Source organism: Chionomys nivalis, chromosome X, assembly GCF_950005125.1.
Source record: "Chionomys nivalis chromosome X, mChiNiv1.1, whole genome shotgun sequence".
In the NCBI taxonomy this organism is placed as follows: domain Eukaryota; kingdom Metazoa; phylum Chordata; class Mammalia; order Rodentia; family Cricetidae; genus Chionomys; species Chionomys nivalis.
This window is the reverse complement of record NC_080112.1, coordinates 63,912,978-63,927,737: the sequence shown is the minus strand read 5'-3', so window position 1 is coordinate 63,927,737 and position 14,760 is coordinate 63,912,978. Positions and strand designations below refer to the sequence as shown.

The 14,760-nt window shown below is 37.1% G+C and overlaps 1 protein-coding gene across 12 annotated transcripts in view; it reads left to right on the top strand.

Moving 5' to 3' along the window:
* Nucleotides 1-14,760, top strand: part of Arhgef9 (Cdc42 guanine nucleotide exchange factor 9) — a 308,119-nt gene that overhangs the window by 261,498 nt on the left and 31,861 nt on the right. For all 12 annotated transcript variants that reach the window (XM_057759313.1, XM_057759302.1, XM_057759306.1 and 9 more), the window contains 2 exons: nucleotides 9,781-10,013; nucleotides 13,726-13,855. In XM_057759313.1, coding sequence (XP_057615296.1) covers nucleotides 9,781-10,013; nucleotides 13,726-13,855 — 363 coding nt within the window. The remainder of the gene's footprint in view (nucleotides 1-9,780; nucleotides 10,014-13,725; nucleotides 13,856-14,760) is intronic.

The window sequence follows — 14,760 nt, the reverse complement described above, 5'->3', positions numbered from 1 at the left end:
ATACTTGTTCTCTTCATTCACTTGACTTCTTCCAAAGAATTATTTTGGATTCTCTGTCAAACAATTTATAGATTTCCATTTGAGCGTATTTATAGTTTATTGCATTCCTTTGATACTGTGTTTTACAAAGATTTTGTTTGAGATCTTTATAATCTTTAAAAATATGCCTTTTAAGAAACATTTTTCCCTATCCAGAATTTGTAGACTGGCTTATATAAAGTCTGTTTGGGATAGTGGAAGGCAGGGTACATATTGGCACTAGATGCAGTGCCACAATGGATGATTTCTGGGATCATTCAGTAGTTCTATGTCTGAATGAAGATACTATATTGGTAGTCCAGGATACTGTATTGACAACAGCAAGAGCTGTAGAAGGTGTGCAGTGGCTTTCAGAGCTCTTGGGGTCCTAATCTCTACAGCTGTGTCTATTGGCTAGATATCAGTGGTGGAAGACAACACTAGTGCTAAAAATTGAAAAGCCATTCTTAGACATGTGCATTGTGGCAGAGAAAACTGTGGGTTTTTTAAAATCATGAGAACTTGGATGAGTGACAATAAGTTGGGTCAATGGGGGTACGTTTGTTATGAGAGCTTGGCTACACATGGCAGTAAGGCTGGAGCAGGGGGCATGTTGAGTTATCATAGACTTATGCTTGGTAGTTACTCTGAGTCACTAAGAGAGAGCATTCGAGAAAGAGGTAGCTAAAATAATTCTAGGAAATAAAAGTGGTAGCTTAGGGAACTTATAAAATGTGAAAGCTGGGTTGCTGTGCTGGAATGGCTCCAAGAAAAGCAATTCAGACAGTATAGACACCTGGAGGGAGACATCTTGTAAATCAAGGACCTGGAGAATATTAAAGCTACAGGAATAGGTCCTTGGATTAGGACAACTGGAGCAGGAACTGCTTATCTCTAGGAGATGACTTAGTTCTAGGAGAACAAGAGGAGATAGAGTGTATCGTATAGCTAGAGAATGTGAAGGCAAAAAAATAATAAACTAAAATCCCCGGAGATTTCACTGATAAAGGTTGGAGTCAGGCTGCTGCTATGTGAACTGTCAGCTGTCTCCTGAGTGTAGACTACTAGGACTGCCAGGATCTTCTGAAGACCTCTTCTCTCCAGCTCCTCCCATGTCCTGTCTCCTCAACACTTCCCAGGTCCCTTCCAACTAATGGCCTCTTTTATTATTATTATTACACATATAAAGAAATACATAACTATATAAATGCAACCTGCTGAGTCTGTTTAACATAGCTTGCGAGTGTGATTTTAGGACTGACCGCTTTGATTTTTGGACAACCTAGGGGGCTCATCCCTAGGGGAGGCTAATTCTCTCTTTCAAGCCAAGGGGAGCAAGTCAGTAAACAGCACTCCTACATCTCTTCTGTTTCAGTTCCTTTCTACAGGTTACTGCCCTACATACATCTGTGCCCTGACTTCCCTCAGTGATATACTGTTACCTGAAGTGTAAGATTGATTAAATTCTTTCCTCCCCAAGTTGCTTTTGAACATGGTGCTTTATCATAGCAATATAGAAATCCTAATTAATAATGTATGTCTCGATCTTGTGTAGGGCTTACTCAGGTTACCAAAACTGCTGCATAGCCGTATCATACTGAGAAGATGGTTACAATTTTTTAAAAATATTTTTAATGGAAATAGAATTATATCACTTACCTTCTCCCTTTCCTACCTCCAGCCCCTCTTCATTTGTACCCTTCTAACGCCTCCCATGTCCCCACCACTCTGGAGTTGATAGTTTCTTTTTCTTTGGTCACACACACACATACACACACACACACTGCTCAGTCACTTTTTGTTTTTGATTTAAATCCTTAACTTTTTGGTTGATTAGTTCTGATAAACTATCCCCATTTCACCTCCTTCTGTTGGGTCTGGTGATCCGCAGTAATTATTTATTTATTTATTTATGGTTATTTGAGACAGGCTTTCTCTGTGTATCTCTGACTGTCCTAGAACTTATTCTGTAGACCAAAGTGGTCTACAGAATCTCTTGAATTCACAGAGATCCCTGAGTTCTGGGATTAAAGGCGTGCCACGCCCCCTCCCCCATTTCTGCAGTAATTTTGTAACCAACCAATTTTACACCACTTAGGTTGTATACTGAGGTCTGCAGTGCCTTCATATCTTCCTCTTCTATGGCTCAATCCTAGGGTATATTACAGGAAGGGAGATGGATATATTTCTAGTAGGAAATCTATTGACGTCCTGTTACTAACACACTACTTTATAAACCATCAAGTATCACAGGAAAATAATGGAGTAATTCTTCTACATAACTACCTCCTTCCCATCCCTCAATAGCTCTAATTCAGTAGAAAACAAAGTGGACATGTATGCTCGTATATTTTATAATGAGTGCACATAAAGTAAACAACATACATTTGATAAGCAAAAATTTTATGCATCCATTATAGTTAATAAAATATTGAATAAAATTATACTTTAGTAAAATTAAGCAAATAATAAAAAATAAATCCATGTTTCTTATAAATCTTATTACATAAAGATAATGAAATCCTGCAAATTGTTCATCTCTGTACTTTCCTGATTTTCTCAATAGAGTCTTTGCTAATATGAATGGATTGCTATTTTTAGTTCTTACTACACATTCATGTGATTTTGGGAATATAAAAAATAGCAACCCAGTTACAAAATATTGATTTCTCTTTAGTCAAAGACTAGTGAAGTATTTCTCCCGTGAAGCGAATATTGAAGTGTAAAACTCAATCGGGGCTCCACTGAAAAGCTTAACATTCAGAGCCACTGTCCTAAAGTGAGCTGCTATTATCCAATTAGGAAACATTTTGTGGCAGAGATTGTTAAAGTGTTTATACCTCACTAATTCTTAAATTATTTGTGAGCTTTTTGTATTTTATTAAACTACTCATTTAGTATAATTTAGAAAAATATTTGAGAGATAATTCAAAATTAAAACACTGATTTACTTAATAGTTTTTAATTTTAACTAGCACTTAAATTCTTTTATATTTTTTATTTAATTCTTCAAGAATTTCTCATAATAATATTCACCTTCTATCCCCCAACTCTTCCCAGGTCAAGTCTCTCCTTGGCTAGTGGTAAAACTTCTTGTCCAACTCTTCTCTCTGGGACTTGGCCTGGCATGGCTTACACCGTTATTTTCATGATGTCACTGCTCTGAGCTCACGTGAGCAGCTTCGCTCCTGTATGTAGAAGACATTGTTTTCTTAGAGTTATCCATTGGCTCTGGATTTTACACACTTTCCTCTTTTTCTGCAGTGATCCCTGAGCCTCAGGGCCGGGGAATCGTAGTATATAAAGTTCCACTTAGGGTTGACTATTCTGCAGTCTTTTGTTCTCTGCACCTTGGCCAGTTTGTCTTTGTGCTGATGATCATCTACTGAAAATACAAGCGTCCCTGACAAGGGTTCAGAGACTAATTTACCTTTAAATTTTTAGATATGTGTGTTTCATTTGGAATACCCATAGAGTTCAGGAAATTATTAAGGGGCCATGGAGAGGGGCATTCAGGGACAGCAGATGGAATGCTCTGCTGGAAAGGGTAAAACTGCAATTGTTTAACAGTGAGAGATAAATTAGGGTCAGCGAAGGGATGATAGGGTAGAAGAGGAAAACTAGGAGTGATAAATAGCATTAAAGACTTTTCCAAAGTACCATAGAAGCTTCCTAAAATATCCCTATACATAGCATAAAAAGAGTTAAAATGAAGTTTTTCTATAAAGGGGCAAAAATATTCCTACTAGATGCCAGAGGCTAAGAAATGCAAAGCCCAGTCCCAGCAATAGATTGTTTCTTTTGGAATTGTTGGCCAGTGAGTTCCCCCAAACCCCAAACATCACAGGGTATTGCTGATGCTCTTGGTTACCTTCCAGAACTTCATGGTAAGATCCCATTGCCAAGGCTAATACATGCTTTAGGCATAGAACATAGAGAAATCAAGCTAGTACTGACTTAGAAACTTTGTCTTCAGTACCTAGTTTCCCTGGTACTGAGAGATCTGCGCACGCTGCTGGAGGCTAAAAGGAGTCATTGGCCTTACTCAGCTGTGAACCCTATGACCTAAATAAAGACGGCCTGACAAGACATCTCCACTGAGGCAATGGTGATTCAAGTGTAATGGAAATAGCCAACAATTTTATGATTGTATTTAAGTCCTGTTGCAAGATCAAATGCGTACCTGAAAGCTTTGTAGCATGAGGAACCTGTGGCTAGGTGGATCATAGACCCTAAGAGAAAAATGACTACTGTTATTCTGATGGACAGTGTTAAACTAACTCCTAAAGACTTACAATTCTTACTTGAAATATTTTGAAATCACAATATAATTGCATCATTTCTCCCCTTTCCTTTCTTCCCTCCAACCTCTCCTGTATATGTCCCTGCTTGCTCTATCTAGAATTCATGGCGCCTTTTTCTTTAATTTTATATATTCCTAAACATAAATATATAGTGTTTATATTACTTGTATATATGTTTTCAGAGCTGACAATTTGGGATTGGATAAGCAATTGGTGTGCTCTTCCCTGTGAGAGACGATTTCTCCTGCTCTCAGCATTCCTTAGTTGCCCGTAGTTCTTTGTCTAGAGCTGAGACCTGTGAGCTGCCTCCTTCCATGTTAACATATTTATTGGTACTATCTTTGTTCACATAATGTTTAGGCAGCCATGTTGGTGAAACTTCATAGGTTTAGCATCTGACATTTCCAAGAGACATACTCTCACAGAAAACTTCCAGTTTTCTGGTCCTTAAAATCTTTTTACCCCCTCTTCAGTATCCCTGAGTCTTAAGTGCAGGAGTTGTGATGTAGATACATCAGTTGGGGTGAGGCTTCACAACTGCACTGTGAATGATTGTGGTTTTCTTTCATGGTCTCTGTCAGTTTCAAAGAGAAGTTTCTCTGATAAGGGGTAAGGCCTATAGTTATGTGTGGGTATAAGGATAAGCATTTAGAATTAGTTAGGTATTACAGTGGCTAGTAAGGAGGTGGTTGTAGGTGCTCCTCCAAGATCCATGACTTCACTAGATTAGGGCAATTGACTAGGTTGCAAGTATGAGCCATAATTTCCCTCAAGCAGAAGTTCAGTTAAAAAACTGATGGCCACTGCAAAGTATATGCGGCACTACTACATTCTTAAGGTCATTGTGACATGGTGGACATTGTTGCCATTCATAGCATTATATTTTGTATTATTATTTGTTATTTCCCTTCTTTGGAAGCTTGCTTGGTGCCTTCTGGTAGAGCCTTCTCATGGTGGAGTCTTTTCAAGTCAAATTCAGCTCAGGTCGTCTGGGTACTCTGTCTGAAATTCTTAGTATACATGATGAATAATAAGGTGTTACATTCCACACCTGGGAGGTAACCAAGGACCGCAGCAATGGCCTATAATGTTTGGACAGTATCTAGGATTACCCTGGCTAACAACGCAAAAGAAGATTTCTCATTCCTGCCGTTGAGGGGTTTGTCTATGGAGAGAACTTTGCCTGCCAAAATGGGAAATTTTCATTTAAATTATGTATAAATATATACATATATATTTACAAGTATGTTAGGTAGATAGCAGTATGATTCCTTATGACTTTTTCAGATTACTCTCGTCCTCATTCATCTATAACTATCTACTTCCCCTTCCCTAATTAAAGCTGCCCACTTCTCCCTTTTCCCACCTCAGATCACTTGTACCCTACCATTCCAGTCTCTGTTGCTCCATTTTGCCCCCACAGTGTTCCCTTTTCACTTTCCCGATTCCTGTAGTTACTCAAATTATATACTCACATCTGCAGATTTGGAGCTAGGATTCACAGTTGAAAGAGACCTTACAGTGTTCGTTTTTCTGTATCTGGGTTACCTCACTCAATATTATCTTTGCTAGTTCCGGCCATTTACCTGCTAATTTTATGATTTCAATTTTCCTTACCTTGAATAACATGCCATAGTGCACATGTATCACTTTTATGTTATCCTTTTGTCATTTGGAGAACACTTAGTTTTTTTTCCATTTCTTAACTATCACAGAGAGAGCAGCAATGAGCACGAATGAGCCATTTCCTAAGTATCGTGGAGAGAGCAGTAATGAGCACGAATGAGCAAGTGTCTGTAGAGTAGGCAGTCAAGTCCTTTAGGCATATGCCGAGGAGTGCTATAGCTGAGTCATAAGGTAGATTGAAGTTTAGCTTTTTGAGGAATCTACACAGATTTGCAGAGTGGCTGGACAAGTTTGAGATAGCATCAGTAGTGAATGAGGTTCCCTTATCTCCAAATCTCCTCCAGCATTCCTTCTTGGTTGTTTTGTTCAGCTTTGCCTTTCTAGTGGGATAAGATGAAATTTCAAAGTTATTTTAATTGCATTTCCCTAATTGCTAGGGACAATGAACCTCTCTCTCTCTCTCTCTCTCTCTCTCTCTCTCTCTCTCTCTCTCTCTTTGTTTCTTATTTTGAGAATGCTGTTCAGATACCAGGCCCACTTTTTGGCTGTATGATGTATTTTGAACTCTGGAATGGTAATTCTTCCAACACTGTTCTTTTAATTCATAATTGTTTTTGGCTGTCTGAGGAACTTTTGTGGTTTCATACAAATATAAAGATAGTTTTTTTCCCCTGTTCCTGTTAAGAATGTAATGAGAATTTTGATTGGGATTACATGGAATCTGTAAATGGCTTTTGGTAGATTGGTAATCTTCACAATGTTAATTCCACCAATCCATGAGCATGGTGTGTCTTTCCATTTTCTAGTGTCTTTCTCTATCGCTTACTTCAGAAGTTTAAAGTTTTCATTGTAGAGGTCATTCACATCCTTTATTTAGGTTATTCCTGGATGATTTATTTTCTGTGAGGCTATTGTACATGGGATCTCTTTCTCTACATGTTTTTTGGAGTATAGAAAATCTGTAGATTTGTGCAAGTTGACTCTGTATCATGTCACGTTGGTGGAATTCTGTTTCATTTCTAGAAGTTTTCTGATAGACTTGTGGAGTCTTTTTTGTATAATATGTCATCTGCAAATAAGAATTATTTTCCTATTTGTATCCTTTTAATTTCCTTCTCTTGTCTTATTGCTGCTTCTTTGTGCACAGTATTGAAAAGGAGTGGAAATAGTGGACATCTGTGTCTCATTACTGACTTCAGTGGAATTGCTTCAAGCTTTTCTTCAAATAGGATGATTTTGAATGTAGGCTTATCATGTATAGCTTTAATTATACTGAAGTTGTTCCCTCTAATTCTGCTCTCTCTGAGAGTTTTATCAGGAAGTAATGCTAGATTTTGTCACAGGCCTCTTTGTGAATCATCAATTGGGATGGTCATGGGATTTTTCTCTTCAAGTTCATTTGTATTTATAATTATTGACTTACAAATGATAAACCATCCCTGCATCTCCAGGATAAAGCTAGCTTGGTCATAGTGTATACTCCTTTTGATAAATGTCTTTTATTCATTTGCAAGTATTTTATTGAGAATTTTAAAGTCTATTGCTCATCAAGGATATTGTACTGCAGTTTTCTTTTTTTGTTGTGTCTTTACTTGGTTTGGGCTTTATTTAGCGTGATACTGGCTTTATTGAAGGAGTTTGGGAATGCTTGTGATATTTATTTCTTCTCCTCCTCCTGCTTCTTTTGTTTAAAATGGACTGGTTACAGATCTTTGAATATCTGGTAGAATTCCCCAGTAAATCCATCTGGCTCTGGACTGTTCGTAGCTTGAAGGCTTTTTATTTCTATTTCAGTCTTCTCCTTTGTTATGGATTTGTTTAGGTTGTTGATTGATTTTTAGATTAATTTTGGTTGTTTGTCTTAATCTAGAATTTCATCTATTTATTTTAAGTTTCCAGCTTATTGGAATATAGGTTTTTAAAATATTCCCTTACAAGGTTCTGAATTTCTTTGGTGTCTGTTGTAATTTGTCTCATGTTTCACTCTAATTTTGTTGATTTGGGTCATTGTTTTTGTTCGTTTTTGTTTTTTCCATTTCATTAGTTGACCCAAAGGTCTGACGATCTTGCTTATTTTCTCAAAGCACCAGCCTTTAATTTTGTTGATTCTTTGTATTTTTTCTAGTTCATTAATTTATGCTGTGAGTTTTATTATTTTGTGCAATTGACCAAGTTTAGATTTGTTTTATTCTTGTTTTTCCAAATTTTTTTTGGTTCCTTATGTCATTTATTTGTGCTTTTTATGATAGTTTAGCTATAAATTCCCTTGTAGGACTCCATTTAATGGGTACCAGAGGTTTGGTTGTGTTTTATTTCACTTAGTTCCAGGAGATATTTTATTTCCTCTTTGATCCATTCATCAATCACTAATATGTTGATTAAACTGTATGAGTTTGTATATTGCTAAATATAACTTGTTTGCTGCATATAATGTTACTTGTATGTGTGTTCTTTAAATATGTATTTGTTATAAATGTGTCAGGTCCTTCAATACTTCCTATCTTACTAAGATTCAAACCTAAAATCACTAAGGTTCTGAACATCCAGAATACTCTTATGTCATTGACCCCATATTTTCTTTTTTTTTTCCCATGTAACTTACTCTAGCCATTCTGTCTCCTAGCTATCTCTAGAATACACCAATTTAATTCTGTCCTTGGGATCCACAGTCTTATGCTTCTTAGAAAGTTTTCAGATAGCTATGTGATTCTTTTCATTTCTCCTTCTTTAAATACTGTCTTTTAAATTTTTTCTTGGAACTTTGTACATGAACATTGCAGCTACATAGCCCTCTGGTTCCCACTGCTCCCATATTTCCCCTCTCCCTCAAAAATTCTTGATCACTTACTATTGTTATATGTACATGTGTGTATATATGTGTAAATCAACATATACATATATGCACATTGTACATACAACCTACTGAGTCCATTGGGTTTAGCTCATATGTATATATATTCCCATTTGGAATTGGATAACCTCTACAGGAGCTTGTCTTTAGAGAAGGAGCAGTCATTGGCCACCTGTAGCTCTTTATCTAGGTTAGGTCCATGTAGAATTGGCATGTCAGCCAGTGTTGTCTTTTTCAGGCAATCATGTTGAGATATCATAAATACATTTCCCTTGTCACATCTAGGGGACATTATCTTGCAGCAGGTGTCCTGGGCCTCTGGCTCTTATGAATATTAATTTCCTCAGGAAAATTTCATTATACTCTTTAGACTTTCATAGCTTCTTTCAGTGGCAGAATGTGTTAGTCTGTCATTGCAAGAACTAGAATCTCTGGTTCCTCTCTTCTAATAGGTAGTAGAATTTTATTTGCCATATTCTGTTTACTATTGGTAAAGTTGGTATCCTTTAACTACCCAGAATTGTTTTACCTTTCCCACTTACTCATTATCGCCACATGAACTTTATAATTGGTTTCTGTAGCTACCACTTGCATAGCTATCTTTTAATTCTTTATTACTAAATTATGAATCAAATCAAAATTAACATTACCTTAATATTCTTACATATGAACCTGCTGTAGGAATTCCTACAGCCAGTAGTTTTTAAGTTTCCCGCCCAGTTGGCCATACTATTTATGCCGATGTAAAGTGCGCATCTGGCCTCTTTTCCGGCTGCAAGATTCGATTGCTGTTCCCCGTTCCAGCAGAGGATTGTGATCTGTGAGTCTACCCCTAAATAAATAACCCTCTATTATACTCAGTTCTGAGCTAGTGTGGGATTTCTTTTAAGCGTCCTTCTTCATGAACAGGATCTGTCTTTCTATTATTTTAAGACTTCTTTAGGGTCTCTGAGCCTTTTTTCCCCCTTCTTTTCTCCACAGCAAGATGGTTTCTGGATATACTCAGAATATTGTAACAACCACCTGGATGCCTGCATGGAGCTCTCCAAGCTCATGAAAGACAGCCGCTATCAACACTTTTTTGAGGCCTGCCGACTCTTGCAGCAGATGATTGACATTGCTATCGATGGTTTTCTTTTGACTCCAGTACAGAAGATCTGCAAATATCCCTTACAGTTAGCTGAGCTCCTTAAGTATACTGCCCAAGACCACAGGTAAAGAATTTGAGGACACAGAAGTAAATGTCTTTTAAATATTGGTACCTTTTGACAAGATATAGCTTGTCAGTTCCTGAGCTATGGTTAGTTTATCTGTAAAGTAGGATATATTCCTCTTTACTTCACAAGGTCCTTGTGAGGAAGGTAAAAATTATACTCTAGAGAGTTGCATATAACCTTGTAAGTCAGTATGCACACCAAATCCCATGCATTGTCATTATTATATAACTTATACCACAGTTTCATGGACTACAGCTTATGGCTTGACTTTTAATACGAGGCTCAGTCTCATGAGTCAAAGCTAACATAGTAACTGCTCAACCACTTATTCCATTCTGTTTGAAATACTCAGATGCTCTGCTAATACTTTTCCCAACTAGTACTAATCCTACATTCTTTCTGCAAAGCTAATTGCATACTTAGCTTTTCTACCCCACCCACTGGACATTTTATAGAGACTTAGAATTGTGTGGAGGTAAAAAAGATTGAGACTTTCCTTAATGTTTTTTTTTCTTTAGTTTTTAAATATTTCTTTTTTGTCCCGCCTCTTTTTTTGAGACTGAGTTCAACTCTGTATTCCTGCCTGGACTGTAACTCGTTATGTCAATAGACCAAGCTGGTCTCTAGCTAAAACAGATCTGCCTCCGGAGTGCTAAAATTAAAGGCATGTGACATCACACTCCACAGTTCCTAAATCCTTTTCAGGGAAACTTCCCCAGCCAGGGCTATGAAGGCTATCGCTTTGAGTGGAAATGATGCAGTTAATCTCTTACCAGTATGGTATGTGCTAAAAATAATTCCCATTGATGATGATGCCTTACAGTAAACAAGCCCTACCTTCTTACCTCAAAACGTAGAGACTCAGAATATTTTTAGTTTGTCTTTATTTGATTTGATATGAAATTCCTGGCTTTGGGCTTGTTGGTTCAGCTCAGCACTAATTCTTATAATATGCATTCCAAGAAAAAAAGAAGTCTTTCACTAAAGTTCCCCAACTTGCATTTTAAAATAAAATATAGTTACATCATTTTCCTATTTCATGCCCTCCTCCTTACTCCTTCCATGTTTTTTTTCTTACTCCCTCAAGACCTCTTCTTCTTTAAAAATTGTTATATATACATATAAATGTATACAATCTAATATATGTGTTTCCTGCATGTATGATCCTAGGGTTGATCACTTGCTACAGAATAATCAGTCTGGAGACTTTTCATCATCTGTTTCCAATGATGAAGACTCAATGATCACAGTTATTAGGCACATTTCTACACCAACTTCAAATATTTCCCTGTCAGCCTTCTAGAACTCAATTGAAGGAATAATACTTGGTCTCATGACAGTGGTCCAGAGACTGACAGGAGTAAGGATATGTCTACGGAAAAAAAAGATAAAGACAGAAGACAATGCCAGAGAAAACCTTTTTTTAGTTCTCAGGGAGTTATATTAAGATGTCCCAAGCAACCTGTAGGCAAGTCTTAGAGACTTAGTCAAATATGAATGTCTGAAATGAGACAACCAGGGAGGTCTCTCAGGTAGAAAACTGGAAGAAAAGTAATAAACGGTAAAAACAATTCCATTTGCTAGTGAAAACTTGACATAATTGCCCCTTATTTAAGTTAAAAAAAACAAAAATATATACATATCATATACTAATACATAATAGTAGAGTTCGTTGATGTATATAAAACTAGAAAATTTTGGTTCCACACTCGCAGTAATGGGTGGCAAGCAGACCTCATCTGAGAACTCAGAGACACTAACCAGAGTTCGGAATACAACACATCTATTTTCTTATCTTATGCACCTTTAAAGCTAGTAGTACAGATTAGATACGATAACATTCATCCTTTAACCATTGTAACAACAGCCATGATTGCTTAATACTTGTGGTCAGGAAAAACATTTTGATATCCTCAGTGTTCACTTGAGTGTCCTGTGTATATGACCTTGGAGTAACTAAGATCGTAACTAATACAACTGAGGAACTAATTTTATTAGCTTACTTCAGTTTAATTAAATGTGACTGTGGTACCATACTGTGCAGAATGATTACTTCCCAGAAAGTGGATTAAAATACTGATGACCTCAAATCAACTAACAAAAAGACACAGCAGATAGGCAACTGGGCCTGGAGAACTGATGTACTTATTTATGTCACTGTTCTGTCCTGTGTCTAAGTGGCAGGCTCAGACAGTCTTGTCAGGAAGAAAGCCTGACAAGGGTAGAGACCTAAGTCAACCTTAGACAGGAACAAGGGGTGTGAAAGGACAGATAGGAAGTTCTGCAGGTGAATCCAAGCAGTTAGCACTTCAAGGACTAGTTGAGAGAGCCTGCTCCTTAGACAGCAGGTTTTGAAGAGACTTTAAAAAGTCTAATTAGTCGATAATATACTCAATATGACTCATCATAGTAATAGATAACATTCATTAAATCTCAAAATAAGAATACTTCTAACTTTCTTGAGAAAGAATGAATTGGTTTGAGAAAAGCTGGTACTACAATGTGATAATAGTGTTTGAGGTCCATAGTTCTGGATCATGTAAAAGTTACAGCTTGGAGCCCTGGATGTTCCCTAAGAGGGGGTGTTGCATAGCATCCATCCTGGAAATGAGAACTCCCCTCCTTAGACCCATACTTGTTCCATCACCCCATTCTCCAATACATTAAGAAGAAAAATACCATTCTGCATCTGTTTCTCATGACATTTTCTTTAATCAGTGCTGGGAGAGAAAGACTGCTGCAACCACAAGACTTTTTAGCTTTACTAAGAGCGGTAATGAATTTTATTGCCTTCCCAGGTCATTCTGTCTCTATCATTTGGCTGGAATTGCACTTCTAATCTGCCTTTCATAAGACCTGTTCAATTGGAAATTAGGTCAGACAAGCAGACAAAATTGGGTAGAATTATAGGATTTTCAACACATGAGTTATCAAATGTTTCCAGAATCTAGGGTATAAGTTTTACTTCTCAGACCAAGAATTCTGTGTGTGTGTGTGGGGGGGGGGGGGGGGTGCATCCTATATTGTATCTACTTACTGAAGAAATGTTTGATTTGAAATAAAAATACAAATAATACTTAAGGATCAAGAGTAAATTAGTATGCATGGATGATTGCATTTAATTTATTAACCCCCTCAATAAATTCTGCCAAAATTCTCCCCATTTTATGCATGAGAACATTGAATCAAGTGTGAATGATACTTGCTAAAGGCAACTTTTCTAGTTAGCAATAAAGTTGGATGTAAACTCATGGAGTCTAGCTTCAAATTCTGTGTCTTCATACATTATGCTATACCTCTCTCCTTATGGTGCCAGAGAAAAAGTCATGGTGACCATGGGCAGAGACTCTGTATTTCCAGGGGGAAGAGATGGCTAGAGTGTCTGAACTATGCCTTACATAATGCTTTCTTCTTGATCCTTGGCTGGCTTTATCAGATAGAACACAAACAGAGAGGTATAAAAATAAAGATGTCTATTTCACCTGTGAAAAAAGTTTACAGGTAGAATACCTATGGGGCTGACACAACTTCTGTATGAACATAAGTCACATAGTTATCTCTTCCAAAAATAGGACTGGAAATGTAGTTGTTCTCTAGGTGATGTAGATTACCATCTGATAATCAAGAGTCTTTCTAAAACGGAAAGATGTATTTAAGATTGACATATTGCACATCAATTCATCCACCTTTCGCTCTTACACCTTCACAGTGATTACAGATATGTTGCAGCTGCACTGGCTGTCATGCGCAATGTGACTCAGCAGATCAATGAACGCAAGCGACGTCTGGAGAATATTGACAAGATCGCACAATGGCAGGCCTCTGTCCTAGACTGGGAGGTAGGACCTTTATCAAAACGGGTGTTGGGAGGTCCCAGTTGCTTGTTGAAAAGTTTGTCATCTTAACCAACAATTAAAAGGGAATTAGAAAGAAGGATCTGTATTAAGCCCAAGACAAACTTTCCTACCAAGGAAGGAGTGTTTTGAGTAGTTTCTGGAGTTTGGGGAAATCATTTTGACTTTATTTATTTTACTTTATTGTGACATATTAAGAAAGATAGTCTTCATTTCTTCAGGTGTTATTAAGAAACAACTGAATTTGCTTAGTACCATTCCAATGCTCTGTCTGTTTTGGATTTAAGATCATGAACTTCGCAGACAGATAAAAAGTAGTACGTACTAATGTATTCCAAAGCACAAAATAAAGGCTTGGTACTCTTTTTTTATAATCATACAGAATAGCAGATATACTTCTTTTGCTCTTGGTGAGATCACCTCATCCTAGTCTATCTACTAGACTAATCAAGCATGCATATTCTAGGCCATAACTATCGTCCTGCTAAATCCAATGACCGAGCTCTGTTTTCATCATCATTCTAAAAATAATTTATTCCACCTAGTCATCCCAGTGTAGACACCTACAGTTTCTTTGAAGGTGGAACGGAAATGACTGAAGTCATCGACCTTTCCTTCCCAAATGCCACTAACTAGGAGTAATAACATTTATTACTCATCTCACAGGCCCAACTTTTGTGACCGGATACTCTGTAGGCTGACATAACCAAGAAGGAAAATGTCAGCAGACAGGAAGTGACATTCTCAAACTTTATGGTTATAGTATAAATGTAGATCCCATACCTTGTTGTATTGCCCTCACCTCAGGTATAATTTTTTATGTTTAAGTAACTATTTTTTTAACATTTCAAATTGTTTAGTCTATCCAAAGGGGACAATTATTAGTCTTC